The following is a 15,117-nucleotide window of genomic DNA, read 5'->3' as shown; positions in this document are numbered from 1 at the left end:
AGGAAATAAGTCATATAAAAACCCCTGCCTTCCTGGAGTTATCATTGTGGGGTAATAAATATGTAAATAAACTCAAGACCTATACAACAGGCCAGGCGCTGTGGCTCATGCCTGTAATCCCAGCACTTTGGGAGGCCCAGGAGGGTGGATCACGAGGTCAAGAGATCGAGACTAGCCTGGCCAACATGGTGAAACCCTGTCTCTACTAAAAATACAAAAATTAGCTGGGCATGGTGGCATGCGCCTGTAGTCCCAGCTACTCAGGAGGCTGAGGCAGAGAATCGCTTGAACCCGGGAGGCGGAGGTGGCAGTTGAACCAAGATCGTACCACTGCACTCCAGCCTGGGCGACAGAGTGAGACTCCTTCTCAAAAAAAAAAAAAAAAGATTTATACAACAAAAAACTAGGGGACACCTTACTATGTGTTGGGCACTGTTCTGCCACTGGAGATGTAGCAAAGAACAAATCCCTGCTGTTGTAGAGTTTGTATTCTAGGGAGGCCACAGTCGGCATGCCAATAAATACATACGTATAAGGTCAGGTTTAGGAAGGAAAACAAAGCAGGACAGAGATGACAGAGCAGTGGAGGGAGGAGTGCTAGGAGGGCTTGACCTCGACACCAGAGGGAAGTGGGGGAAGCAGCCATGCAGAGAGCTGAGGGGAGACTGTTCCTGGCAGAGGGAAGAGCCTGTACAAAGGCCCTGAGGTGGGACCATGCTTTGAGAGACGGCAGTGAGGATTTGAGAGTTATCAACTATGCTAGGTGTGGTGGCGCATGCTTGTAATCCCAGCTACTTGGGAGGCTGAGGTGGGAGAACTGCCTGAACCCAGGAGGTTGAAGCTCCGGTGAGCCATGATCCTGCCACTGCACTCCAGCCTGGGCAACAGAGCAAGACCCCCATTTAAAAAAAAAAATGCCTGGGTATGGTGGCTCATGCCTATAATCCCAGCACTTTGGGAGGCTGAGGCAGGTAAATCGCCTGAGGTCAGGAGTTCAAGACCAGCCTGGCCAATATGATGAAACCCCATCTCTACTAAAAAAAAAAAAAAATACAAAAGTGACTGGCCGTGGTGGCTCATACCTGTAATCCCAGGACTTTGGGAGGCTGAGGTAGACAGATCACTTGAGGTCAAGAGTTTGAGACCAGCCCGGCCAACGTGGTGAAATCTCATCTCTACTAAAACTACAAAAACTAGCCGGGCATGATGGTGCACACCTGTAGTCCCAGCTGCTCCAGAAGCTGAGGCAGAATTGCTTGAACCCAGGAGGCAAAGGTTGCAGTGAGCCGAACTTCAGCCACTGCACTCCAGCCTGAGTGACAGAGCGAGATTCCGTCTCAAAGAAAAAACAACATTTTCAACATTGTTGATCTTTAGAAGCTCAGACTCCTAGAATACCAGATTTCTAAAGACTTTTTTTTTTTGAGACAGAGTCTCGCTCTGTCGCCCAGGCTGGAGTGCAGTGGCTCTATCTCGGCTCACTGCAAGCTCCGCCTCCTGGGTTTATGCCATTCTCCTGCCTCAGCCTCCTGAGTAGCCGGGACTACAGGCGCCCGCCACCTCGCCCGGCTAGTTTTTTGTATTTTTGTAGAGACGGGGTTTCACTGTGTTAGCCAGGATGGTCTCGATGTCCTGACCTTGTGATCCGCCCGTCTCAGCCTCCAGCCTCCCAAAGTGCTGGGATTACAGGCTTGAGCCACCGCACCCGGCCTTCTAAAGACTTCTTAGTCTTGGGGACTGGAAGTGGTGTTAGAACTTATGAATTCAGGCCTTTGACTCCCCTTTCATCTCCTCCACACTCTGCAGATGTGGATGAGTGCCAAGAATATGGTCCCGAGATTTGTGGAGCCCAGCGTTGTGAGAACACCCCTGGCTCCTACCGCTGCACACCGGCCTGTGACCCTGGCTATCAGCCCACACCAGGGGGCGGATGCCAGGGTGGGTGTCCGTCGGGCATCGGGTGAGATGTGGAGATGGTAGAAGGTCCAGAAATGGCCTGACTGTCTGGTGGTTGCAGATGTGGACGAATGCCGGAACCGGTCCTTCTGTGGTGCCCACGCCGTGTGCCAGAACCTGCCCGGCTCCTTCCAGTGCCTCTGTGACCAGGGTTACGAGGGGGCGCGGGATGGGCGTCACTGCGTGGGTATGGGACTTCAGGGGGTGGATGGGACCAAAGCGGGTGGGGGAGGTTGGTCAGGCCCTGTCCCTCCCCATGTATCTGAACAAATAGGAACTTTCGGGTTGTGGAATTTAGACTTTGGAATATAAGATCATCTTCATGCCAAGAACGGTGGCTCATGCCTGTAATCCCAGCACTTTGGGAGGCTGAGGCGAGCAGATCACTTGAGGTCAGGAGTTTGAAACCAGCCTGGTGAACATGGTGAAATACCATCTCTACTAAAAATACAAAATTTAGCAGGGTCTGGTGGCGCATGCCTGTAATCCCAGCTACTCAGGAAGCTGAGGCACAAGAATGGCCTGAACCCAAGGGATGGAGGTTGCAGTGAGGCTAGATCACGCCACTGCACTCCAGCCTGGGTGACAGAGTGAGACCCTGTCTCAAAAAAAAAAAAAAAAAAATCTTCTCAGAACTGTTGTAGTGGCTGCTGAAAGAAACCTGACCTATTCAGGTTTTATTTTTATGTGTGTACTTTTAAAAATGTGTAAGTAGGCCAGGCGCGGTGGCTCACACCTGTAATCCTAGCACTTTGGGAGGCCAAGGTGGGCAGGTCACCTGAGGTCAGGAGTTCGAGACCAGTCTCAACATGGAGAAATCCCATCTCTACTAGAAATACAAAATTAGCCGGGCGTAGTGGTGCATGCCTGTAATCCCAGCTACTCAGGAGGCTGAGACAGGAGAATTGCTTGAACCTGGGAGGCGGAGGTTGCAGTGAGCTGAGATCGCACCATTGCACTCCAGCCTGAGCAGCAAGAGCGAAACTCCGTCTCAAAAAATAAAAACTAAAACTAAAAATAAATAAAAATAAAAATTTATAAAGTATAAATGTATAAAGCACTAAAGTGTTCATAAACGTTAATTTTTCCTAACATTTTATGAGGAAAATTTCTAAACACAAAGCAAATTGAGAGAATCATAGAATGAACACCTGCCTACTCATGATCTAGATTATATTATTTTATTATACTTGCTTCCTCACATATCTATCCATTAATCCATCTAATTTTTTGGACAGAGTTAAAAGTAAATTGCAGGCACCAGTCTGCTTCCCCATAAATTCTTCAATATACATATCACTAACCAGAATTCAGTATGTGTTTACCAATATTTTCTTCTTCTTCTTTTTTTTTTTTTTTTTTTTTGAGCTGGGGTCTTGCTCTGTTGTCCAGGCTGGAGTGTGGTTGTGTGATCATAGCTTACTGCAGCCTCTAACTCCTGGGCTCAAGCCAGCCTCCCTCCAGAACTGAGCTTCCGAGTAGCTGGGACCACAGGCACACACAACCATACCCAGCTAATGTTGTTAATTTTTGTAGAGATGAGTTTTTTTTGGAGACAGAGTTTTGTTCTAGTTGTCCAGGCTGCAGTGCAATGGCATGATCTCGGCTCACTGCAACCTCCACCTCCTGGGTTCAAGCGATTCTCGTGCCTCAGCCTCCCAAGTAGCTGAGATTACAGGCACCCACCACTACGTCCAGTAATTTTTTGCATATTTAGTAGAGACGGGGTTTTACCATGTTGGCCAGGCTGGTCTTGAACTCCTGACCTCAGGTGATGTGCCCACCTTGGCCTCCTAAAATGCTGGGATTACAAGCGTGAGCCACCACGCCTGGCCTGTAGAGATCTTGCTCTGTTGCCCAGGCTGGTCTCAAACTCCTGGCCTTAAGCAACCCTCGTGCCTTGGCCTCCCAAAGCACTGGGATTACAGGCATGAGCCATTGTATCCTACAGATATTTTCATTCGACGTTCAATTTATATACAGTGAAATGCAGGAATCTTAATTATACATTCTGTAAATTTTCACAAATGCAAACACAACAGGTTTTATTTCTTTAAAGGGAATTAAAACTATAAAGACCTGGGATATATTTGAACTCCAGGCATAACTGGATCCAGGAATTTTAACAAGGCTATTTCTATCTTCTCTGAGTTCTGCTTTCTTCTATTGCATGATTTTCAGGCAGATTATTTTTCATAATGATGAAGGTGGCCCTAGAACCTCTGGGCTAACATCTCCAGTTGGCAACCCTAGAGCTAAAAAGGGAGGTTCTTTTTCAATATTTCTAGCAAAAGTGCCAGGCCTGGCTTTGATTGACCCAGCATGATCACTGCTATCTCTGAACCAGAGAAATGCAGTCATCTATTTGGTCATTCCTGGAACTTGTGCCCACCTCTCAGAGTAGATATAGCTCTACTCAAAGCACAGGATTGAAAATAGAGGAGCACAGGGTTCCCAAGGGAAATTCAGGGCTTGTCACTAGAATAAAAACAGATGATGGAGTCTGGGCCATTAAATATACCCATTATATTTGAAAGCTCAGACTTTCGGACCTTTGGAATCATAGAAGCTTATAACCACTGTGTCCCCCTGTTGTCTCCTGCTTACAGATGTGAATGAATGTGAAACACTACAGGGTGTATGTGGAGCTGCCCTGTGTGAAAACGTCGAAGGCTCCTTCCTCTGTGTCTGCCCCAACAGCCCGGAGGAGTTTGACCCCATGACTGGACGCTGTGTTTCCCCACGAACTTCTGCTGGTGAGACTGTTGTGTCTATTTAACTGATTGCTGGCCCCATGGGAAAATCTTGTGGTCTAATCATTCCTGATGTGGACAGTTACCATCAGTTAAATACTGTTGTTTTAAACATCAACAAAAGACACATAGGTTAACATGGGTAGTGAGACTGTGTCAGGAGAACTGGATCCTGGCCGCGACTCTACCAGATTCTTTCATTCAACAAATGTTCACAGGGCGTGCACTGTGTTCAGGCCATCTTCTGGGCACTGAGGACGTAGTAGTGACCAGGAGGGATCACTGTCTGTCCTCAAGGGGCTCACAAGCCAATGGGACAGACAGAGATATCACCAGATAGTGACAACTCAGAGAAATCAACAAGACTGTGATGGGGAAAGCCCAGGGGAGTTTTGGAGGAGGCGCCTGGCCCAGCATGAGAAGAGGGTCAGGGAGTTCTTGCTGTAGGAGAGGACATCTGAACTGAGAGCTGCAGGATGAGTAGAAATGAGCCAGGCCCGATGTGTGAGGAGGGCATTCTGGGCAGAGGACACAGCAAGGGCAAAGGCCTGGCAAAGCCAGAGAGCATCTGGCATGTAAGAGGAACTGAAACAGGTTCAACATGGCATGATTTAGACAGCAAAGGAAGGGGTGGGGAGAGATGGGGCCAGGAAAGGAGTCAGGTGCTGGATCACACTGACTTACCATAGTAAGAGAGCACTGCGGTACCGCAGAAGGGGTTTCGAGGCTTTTTTTTGGAAATTTTTTTTTTAATGTTTTTCTTTTTTTAAGACAGAGTCGTACTTTCACCCAGGCTGGAGTGCAGTGGCACGATCTCAGCTCACTGCAACCTCTACCTCCTGTGCTCAAGGAATCCTCCAACCTCAGCCTGCTGAGTAACTGGGACTACAGGCATATACCACCACCACAGCTAATTTTTGTATTTCTTGTAGAGACGTGGTTTTGTCATATTGCCCAGGCTGCAGTATATATATATTTTTTAATTTTTAAATGTTACATATTTAGGCTGGGCGTGGTGGCTCACACCTGTAATCCCAGCTCTTTGGAAGGCCGAGGCGGGCAGATCACCTGAGGTCAGGAGTTCGAGACCAGCATGGCCAACATGGCAAAACCCCGTCTCTAATAAAAATACAAAAATTAGCTGGATGTAGTGGTGCGCGCCTGTAATCCCAGCTACTTGAGAGGCTGAGGCAGGAAAATCGCTTGAATCCAGGAGGCGGAGGTTGTGGGATTGCGCCAGTGGACTCCAGCCTGGGTGACAGAGGGAGACTCCATCTCAAAAAAAAAACCTATGTATTTATTTTTAATAATTTCCACCTTTACTTTAGATTCAGGGGATACATAAGCAGGTTTGTTACCTGGGTATATTTCATGATGCTGAGCTTTGAGATACAAATGATCCCATCACCCAGATAGTAAGCATAAGCATAGTACCCAACAGCCAGTTTTTCTTGTTTTTTTTTTTCTTTTTTTGAAATGGAGTTTCGCTCTTGTTGCCCAGGCTGCAGTGCAGTGGCGCAATCTCCTACCTCAGCCTCCTGAGGTTATAGGCATCCGTCACCATGCCTGGCTAACTTTTTGTATTTTTAGTAGAGATGGGGTTTCATCATGTTGGCCAGGCTGGTCTTGAACTCCTGACCTCAGGTCATCCACCCACCTCGGCCTCCCAAAGTACAGGGATTACAGGCGTGAGCCACCATGCCGGGCCTAACATCCAGTTTTTCAACCCTTGTCCCTCTCTCTCTGTCCCTCCCCCATCTAGTGGTCCCCAGCATCTATTGTGGGCATCTTTACATCCATGAGTACCCACTGTTTAGCTCTCACTTATAAGTGAGAACATGTGGTATTTGGTCTTCTGTTCCTGCATTAATTTGCTTAGGATAATGGCCTCCAGCTGCCTCCATGCTGCTGCTAAGGACATGATTTCATTCTTTTTCATGGCTGTGTAGTCTTCATGGAAGGGTTGTGAGCAGGAAAGATAGAATTGGATTTTGAAACCTCCCTCTGGCCACCGTGTGAAGGTGATTGCAGCGGGTGATACTGGAGGCTGGGAGCTCAGGGAACAGGCTGGGGCAGGGGCCTGGACAGGAGAGGACAGGGCTGGACCAAGGCAGGGGCTGTGGAAGGGGAGGAAAGGGTGGTGGGAGAAAAACCCAAGAGGCCATGTGGACAAGCTGTGGATGTCTGGGTGGGGAAGCTGTGTCCAAGACAAGGCACAGGTTTTTTGTTTGTTTGTTTTGTGACAGAGTCTCGCTCTGTCGCCCAGGCTGGAATGCATTGGTGTGGTCTCAGCTCACTGAAACCTCTGCCTCCCAGGTTCAAGTGATTCTCGTGCCTCAGCCTCCCAAGTAGCTGGGATTACAGGCATCCGCCACCACGCCTGGCTAATTTTTTGTATTTTTAGTAGAGACGGGGTTTCACCATGTTGGTCAGGCTGGTCTCAAACTCCTGACCTCAGGTAATCCGACCACCTCGGCCTCCCAAAGTGCTGGGAGTACAGGCAGGAGCCACTGCACCAGGTGACAAAGTGTAGATTTTGAGATGAAGACTCAGCCAGTTTGGGACACACCAGATAAGAGACCCAGAGAGGCATCCAGGAAGCCAGGGACGTTCCCTCACCACCCACCCGAGCTATTAGCTGCAGTGACAGGGAAGTGTGAGGTGGGGAGGCAAGAGATGCAGAAATGACAGGAGGTGACAGTGGGAGAGAGACAATGACAGAGGAGTGTGAGAGGTATGGAGTCTGGTTCTGCCACTGATGGCTGTCGCCCTCTGTTTTCCCATCTATGCCGGCCTCAGTTTCCCCATCTATGATGTGGCGGGGTTGGGGGTTCAACCCACACTGGGCTAAAGTCGCTTGTCTCCCTAGGCACGTTCCCAGGCTCACAGCCCCAGGCACCTGCCAGCCCCGTTCTGCCGGCCAGACCACCCCCGCCCCGCCGACCCAGCACACCTAGGCAGGGCCCTGTGGGGAGCGGGCGCCGGGAGTGCTACTTTGACACGGCGGCCCCGGATGCATGTGACAACATCCTGGCTCGGAATGTGACGTGGCAGGAGTGCTGCTGTACTGTGGGTGAGGGCTGGGGCAACGGCTGCCGCATCCAGCAGTGCCCAGGCACCGAGACAGGTGGGCATGGGCTGATGGAGACACAGGGTCGAGGGCTTGGGTGGAAATACTGGGTGGGGTGTGGGCCTGGGACAGGGGACACATTTGGATAGGGCGTTGAGGTACTAGTACTGTCAGGGCAAGGGCGAGCTGCCAGATAGGTGGGCATGGGTGGGCATGAGGCTGAGTGGTGGGCATTAACAGGCACAGGGCCAGAGTGACTTGTGACAAGTGGGCACGAGCAGGGTGGGGCTGGGGCTCTGGTGTCCTGGCTCAGGCTTGTCTCTGTGTGTAGCTGAGTACCAGTCATTGTGCCCTCACGGCCGGGGCTACCTGGCGCCCAGCGGAGACCCGAGCCTCCGGAGAGGTGAGGCCAGCCTTTGACCCTCCACCCTACTCAGCTCTCAGGCCCAGCTCTGTCTCTCACCCTTTCTGTTTCTCTGTATCTGTCTCCCCAACCCCACCCGTCCTCTGTCTCTTTCTTTTCTTTTTGTTCTTTCTTTTCCTTTTTTTCCCCAGAGTTTTGCTCTTGTCACCCAGACTGGAGAGCAATGGCGAGATCTTGGCTCACTACCACCTTTGTCTCCTGGGTTCAAGCGATTCTCCTGCCTCAGCCTCTGGTGTAGCTGGAACTACAGACACGAACCACCATGCCTGGCTAATTTTTTTGTACTTTTGGTAGAGACAGGGTTTCACCATGTTGGCCAGACTGGTCTCAAACTCCTGACCTCAGGTGATCCGCCTGTCTTGGCCTCCTAAAGTGCTGGGATTACAGGCATGAGCCACTGCTCCTGGCCTGTCCATCTTTCTTTCCCTGTCTCTACTTCTCGGTCTCTATCACCACCTCTGTCTCTGTCTTCCCTGGTCATGCCCTCACACACTCCACCCATCCAGCCCACCCCCATCTCTCTCTCTGCTTTTCCCACAGATGTGGACGAATGTCAGCTCTTCCGAGACCAGGTGTGCAAGAGTGGCGTGTGTGTGAACACGGCCCCGGGCTACTCGTGCTATTGCAGCAACGGCTACTACTACCACACACAGCGGCTGGAGTGCATCGGTACAAGCCCCACCTCCCCCAACCCCTGGCAACTCTCTCCAACCCCTAGCCATGCCAGCTCCTCTCTGGAATGTGGCCACCCCCAGCAGGAGTCTTTCCTGGAGTCTAGACTCCATCCATCACACTGCCAATGTGCTGGGAAGAGAAATGGGAAAGGGTAGGGGCAGTTGAAGGGGATGCCTGTTAACCATCCTCTCCCTAGATAATGACGAGTGCGCCGATGAGGAGCCGGCCTGTGAGGGCGGCCGCTGCGTCAACACTGTGGGCTCTTACCACTGCACCTGCGAACCCCCACTGGTGCTGGATGGCTCACAGCGCCGCTGCGTCTCCAACGAGAGCCAGAGCCTCGGTAACCCCGCCCCCAAATCCGCTAAGCCCCTCCTACGCCATCCAGGCCCTCCTTCCCTCCGCTCAGCCTCACACCCGCACCCGGGCCACACTTTTGCGACAGCCACGCCCTTCAAAGGCCACGCCCCACTGAGCCCCAACTCAGTCTCTGTCCCAGTGCCTGTCTCTCTGAGGTGAGCTGGCTAGGTGGTTAAAGGCAAAAGTTTTAGAGGCAACTTTTGCATGTTGCCTCTTGGACTCCAGCTTCCTTTCTGCACACTGGGTGAATAGCCCCTACCTTATAGGGTGGCTGTGAGGAGTTTTTTTTTTTTTTTTTTTTGAGACGGAGTTTCGCTCTTGTTGCCCAGGCTGGAGTGCAATGGCGCCATCTCAGCTCACCGCAGCCTCCGCCTCCGGGGTTCAAGCGATTCTCCTGCCTCAGCCTCCCGAGTGGCTGCGATTACAGGCATGTGCCACCACATCCAGCTAATTTTGTATTTTTTTCTTTAGTAGAGACAGAGTTTCTCCAGGTTGGTCAGGCTGGTCTCGAACTCCTGACCTCAGGTGATCCACCTGCCTCGGCCTCCCAAAGTGCTGGGATTACAGGCGTGAGCCACCACGCCTGGCTGAGGAATTTTATTTTTATTTTTTATTATTATTTATTTTTTACTGAGTGCCACATGAGTGCTACCTGTTATTTCTCTGCATCTCTAGGTCTCTGTCTCTTTCCAGGTGTTTTCTCTGAATTTCTGACACCCTCTGGATCTTTGTTTTCAGGTCTCTTTCTCCTGCTTGTGTATCTTTGTTTTCCTGTTTTGAGTCTTTGACTCTTTGGATGTGTTTCTCTCTCTCTCTCTGGGTCTTTTTTCTCCCTTTTTGTTTCTGACTATTTTCCTATCTCTAGATCTCTGACAGTTTCTCCTGAAGCTCTGTCTCTTGAACACTCTCCTTGTTTTCATTTTTGAGACAAGATCTCGCTCTGTCGCCCAAGCTGGAGTACAGTGGCATGATCACAGCTCACTGCAGCTTCAACCTCTCATGCCCAAATGATCCTCCCACCTCAGCCTTGCGGTAGCTGGGACTGCAGGAGCCCACCACCACGCCTGGCTAATTTTTGTTTTTGTTTGATTTTTTTTTTTGTAAAGATGGATTTTTGCTGTGTTGCCCAGGCTGGTCTTGAACTCCTGGGCTCAAGCAATGCCCCCACCTCAGCCTCCCAAAGTGGATCACAGGCTCCAACACTCTCTATGCATCTTGCCACCTCTCTTTTTGCCCACTGTCCCAACCACTCTTCTTTCATTTCCTGTGCCTTCAGCACTAGCCCCCATACACTGAGATAGTCAGACAATGCTCAGAGAAGCAAAGCAACTGCCTCGACGTCACACAGCTCTCCGGAAGCCAGACTTGGGTAGACCCCTCTCAGGCCCTACCTCCTAGTCATTGGACCCCCTTCTTCTGCCCTCTCCTCTTATATGACAGTCTCCTTGTTCCTCAGTCCAGACCCCTGGAGCGACCTCAGAGAACTTCCGGAGTTAGATCACAGCTGATGAGAAGGATTTGTTGATAGGCAGAGGGTGACAGGGCTGCTCAGCAGGGGAAGGGCCCAGCCCCTGGGAGGATCCGAGTGCCAGGCCCAGTCTGACACATGCTGTCTCCACCTGCAGATGACAATCTGGGAGTGTGCTGGCAGGAAGTTGGGGCTGACCTCGTGTGCAGTCACCCTCGGCTGGACCGTCAGGCCACCTACACAGAGTGCTGCTGCCTGTATGGAGAGGCCTGGGGCATGGACTGTGCCCTCTGCCCTGCCCAGGACTCAGGTGCTGGTACTGGCCTAAGCTGAACTCAGAGGCCTTGCCCCATGGGCTTCAAATCTAGGCCCTCAGATCCCCAGTCTCAGAACCCCCAGACTCTACCCAAACTCTGTCCCCTAGACCAACCCCCAAGTCGCAGCCCATCCCAAAATCTTGGTCCCCGAGTCACATTCCAAAGACTTCCAAATCTCAGCCACAGACATCCCAAGGCCTGACCCAGCAGATCCCATGGTACCAGCCCCGCAGGCCCCTGAGGTCTGGTCTGTCATACCCTCCGCTCCTGGTCTGTAGAACCACAAGACACAGCCTATGAGATGTCCTCCCCTAAATCCTGGGCCCTTAGACCTGAAATACCAGTTGTTCAGACCTCACCATCCTGGCCCCAGACCCCGTGGTCACAGCCCCACAGAACTCCAATCCCATTGCCTTGACACCACATCCGGGTGCCTAAGACCCCAACATACAGCCCCAGAGATTCCCAAGTCTTGGTTCCTACAACCCCTGAGTTCCTCAATCCTCAGCCCTTAGGAGCCCAGTTCCAAAGACCCCAGTCCTGGGTCCCCAGACCTCCAGGTCCTAGTGGCTCAGACCCTCTCCCATGCATCCTGTCCCCTCGGGTCCCCAGCAGCAATTCCTGGGATTCCCTCGTCCTGGTCCACAGAACACCCTCATCTGATTTCTTCAGGTCCCTAGTCCTAGCTCCCATGGGTCCCTCCAATTCCAGCCTCAGACCCTGATTTTTAGCAGGCTTCATTACCCTTGATCTCCGCACGTTGGAATCCCAGTCTTAGCCTTCAGATTCTCAGTGCTGGCTCCGACCACCCAGGACCCTCCCCATCCACTCCTCTGCCTCCTCTTCCCAAGGAGGGTACATGAGTGGTGGGTGTGGGGGCCAGCGGGGGCTGATTGTTTGCCTTGACTTCTGTTCCCAGATGACTTCGAGGCCCTGTGCAATGTGCTACGCCCCCCTGCATATAGCCCCCCGCGACCAGGTGGCTTTGGACTCCCCTACGAGTACGGCCCAGACTTAGGCCCACCTTACCAGGGCCTCCCGTATGGGCCTGAGTTGTACCCGCCACCTGCGCTGCCCTACGACCCCTACCCACCGCCACCTGGGCCCTTTGCCCGCCGGGAGGCTCCTTACGGGGCACCCCGCTTCGACATGCCAGACTTTGAGGACGATGGTGGCCCCTATGGCGAATCTGAGGCTCCTGCGCCACCTGGCCCAGGCACCCGCTGGCCCTATCGGTCCCGGGACACCCGCCGCTCCTTCCCAGAGCCCGAGGAGCTTCCTGAAGGTGGAAGTTATGCTGGTGAGCGCTGCCAGCGGATGATGAGACTGAAATGAGGGGTGAGGTGTGCACAGAGAGGGGAGGGAGGGAAACAGAGAAGGTGGGAGGAGAGACGGAACACAGGTGCAACTGGAGAGAGCCACGGAGAGGGACAGAGAAGTGTCTGTAGCCCGGCAAAGAAAGAGAAAGCGGCAGAGGGAAAGCTGGCGAGAGAATGAGGTAAGCTTACTGGCCCCACAGCGCCCGCCGCAGCCCTGGAGCGGGATGGACAGTTTACAGCAAGAAAGATGGAGCCAAGGACGCGCACCCACCGCGGTGGGTAAGGGACTAAGGCAGGGACTTCAAGTCACAGGGTCCCCGCATTTCCCACAGGTTCCCTGGCTGAGCCCTACGAGGAGCTGGAGGCAGAGGAGTGCGGGATCCTGGACGGCTGCACCAACGGCCGCTGCGTGCGCGTCCCCGAAGGCTTCACCTGCCGCTGCTTCGATGGCTACCGCCTGGACATGACTCGCATGGCCTGCGTTGGTGAGGGCGGGCCCGGGGCCAGCATACGTGGGGAGAGGCAAGGCTTGTCCAGGGAGGGTGGAAGCCCTGAGCAGGGGCTGCTGGTAAGGGACAGGAAACAACCTCACTACAGGGGACGGACCAGCCCAGAAGGGAGGAGTAATTGCGACTGGGTGGGGCTTGACTGAAGAAGGCGGAGTCAGGGTGTCAGCAGGGCAGGGCTTGACACAGGGCTGGAACTGGGCCTTGAAGCAGGATAGAAGGATAGAATAGTGCTGGTGTGACTTGCAGTGCTGCCTTGGGCAATTTGCAGGACCGCTTTGGAGAGCTTCAGTCTTCCCACCTGTAAAATGGGAGTATTAATCAAGTCTGCCTAATTTGGATTGTAGTAAAGCCAAGTGATTAAAATCAAGAACTCAGCCACGTGCGGTGGCTCACGCCTGTAATCCCAACACTTTGGGAGGCCGAGGCGGGCGGATCAAGAGGTCAGGTGTTTGAGACCAGCCTGGCCAATATGGTGAAACCCCGTCTCTAAAAATACAAAATTAGGCGGGTGTGGTGGTGCATACCTGTAATCCCAGCTACTTGGGAGGAACCCAGGAGGCAGAGGTTGCGGTGAGCCAAGATCACGCCATTGCACTCCAGCCTGGGCAACAACAGCAAAACTCTGTCTCAAAAAACAAAAAAACTCAAGGAGGTCACATAGACCTCAGGCCCAGTCCAGCAGCTTGTTGTGTGACGCTGGACAGGTCGCTGCCCTTACCTAATTTTTCTCATCTGAAAAATGGCTATAGTCAAAGATCCCATTTCATAGAATTGTGAATATTATTAACACTTATTTACAATAACATTAAGACCATGTGCAAATGGAGGCACATGTGTAAAACGAATTACAGTACCTACCTAATAGGGATATTAGAACAAAGTTAATACTCGTAATGTGCTTAAAACAATGCATGAACATTTACTGTTGTTGACACCATCATCAGTATTATTTTCTTTTTTTTATTATTATTTTCTTTTTTTGGAGACGGAGTCTCACTCTGTCTCCCAGGCTGGAGTGCAGTGGCCTGATCTTGGCTTACAACAACCTCCGCCTCCCGGGTTCAAGTGATTCTCGAGCCTCAGCCTCTCAAGTCGCTGGGATTACAGGCACCCGCCACCACGCCTGGCTAATTTTTATATTTTTATTAGAGACTGGGTTTCACCATGTTGGCCAGGTTCGTCTCGAACTCCAGCCTCAAGTGATCTGCCCGCCTCAGCCTCCCAAAGTGCTGGGATTACAGGCATGAGCCGTTATGCCCCCGGCCATTATTATTTTCTTAACAAAATCCTAGTGCCGTATGGGCCACCATACCCATCTTACAGAACACGAAACAAGCACAGAGAGGTTAAGCCACCTGGCCGGGCTCACACAGCTAGCAGATGGCTGAGGTCAGATTGGACTCCAAACGAGAGGCTCAGCATCTGCTCCTCTGTTCCAAGAGCCTAAAGCGCCGAGGAGGCGAGCTTCTGGGGCCTCAGCCTTCAGCAGCGATCCTTGTCCCCCCTCCGCAGACATCAACGAGTGTGATGAGGCCGAGGCTGCCTCCCCGCTATGCGTCAACGCGCGCTGCCTCAATACGGATGGCTCCTTCCGCTGTATCTGCCGCCCGGGATTCGCACCCACGCACCAGCCGCACCACTGTGCGCCCGCGCGGCCCCGGGCCTGAGCCCTGGCACCTGCTGGCCGCCCATCCGCGCCTACCACACGGGGCCCCTGCAGCTCATCCTGCAGCCCTCTTATGCGTATGTGCACAGGGCGGCCGCCCGGACCTGGAGAAGGGACCTACGGACGCCTGGAAGCTGCGACGCCCTGCACTGCCCCGCCTCCCCCAGCGCTCCCACTGATGCGGTGGTCCCGGGCCTGGCCCAGGGGCCCCTTCACATGCCCTTTCCCTTTTATAAAATTCTCCATTAAAACCCACCTATTTTGTATCTTTTGCGTCCACCTGTCTTTCTGTTTCTCCAAATCTACCTCCAGTTTGTGCTTTGAGTCACTAAATGACATTCCCTTCCCTTCGACCCCTAGTTTCCTCTGTCTCTGCCTCTCTTGGTCTCTGCCTTCCTTCTCTGTCTCTGTTGTTCTGTCTCATCTCTGTCTCTCTGTCTCTTTCTGATTTGTTTTCTCTGCCTAACCTCTACATCCTGTCTTTTCATCTCTGTTTCTGCATGCGTCTTTCTCTTTTTCCTTCTCTTTGTTTTGTTCTCTTTTTAATCTCGAGAGCAATCTTGCCTCTGGATTTTTTTTTTTTTTTGAGATGGAGTCTCC

The 15,117-nt window shown here is 52.2% G+C and overlaps 1 protein-coding gene across 3 annotated transcripts in view; it reads left to right on the top strand.

Moving 5' to 3' along the window:
- Positions 1–14,783, top strand: part of LTBP4 (latent transforming growth factor beta binding protein 4) — a 37,530-nt gene extending 22,747 nt beyond the window's left edge. For all 3 annotated transcript variants that reach the window (XM_011983721.1, XM_011983729.1, XM_011983734.1), the window contains 11 exons: positions 1,807–1,938; positions 2,018–2,143; positions 4,566–4,712; positions 7,579–7,836; positions 8,111–8,182; positions 8,744–8,872; positions 9,075–9,221; positions 10,864–11,016; positions 11,943–12,323; positions 12,675–12,827; positions 14,364–14,783. In XM_011983721.1, coding sequence (XP_011839111.1) covers positions 1,807–1,938; positions 2,018–2,143; positions 4,566–4,712; positions 7,579–7,836; positions 8,111–8,182; positions 8,744–8,872; positions 9,075–9,221; positions 10,864–11,016; positions 11,943–12,323; positions 12,675–12,827; positions 14,364–14,518 — 1,853 coding nt within the window. In that variant the 3' untranslated portion in view covers positions 14,519–14,783. The remainder of the gene's footprint in view (positions 1–1,806; positions 1,939–2,017; positions 2,144–4,565; positions 4,713–7,578; positions 7,837–8,110; positions 8,183–8,743; positions 8,873–9,074; positions 9,222–10,863; positions 11,017–11,942; positions 12,324–12,674; positions 12,828–14,363) is intronic.
- The last annotated feature ends 334 nt before the right edge of the window (positions 14,784–15,117 follow it).

The sequence above is a fragment of the Mandrillus leucophaeus genome, unplaced genomic scaffold (genome assembly GCF_000951045.1).
Source record: "Mandrillus leucophaeus isolate KB7577 unplaced genomic scaffold, Mleu.le_1.0 Scaffold106, whole genome shotgun sequence".
Classification (NCBI taxonomy): Eukaryota; Metazoa; Chordata; class Mammalia; order Primates; family Cercopithecidae; genus Mandrillus; species Mandrillus leucophaeus.
The sequence above is the reverse complement of the archived record's forward strand: the minus strand, read 5'-3'. Positions and strand labels throughout refer to the sequence as shown.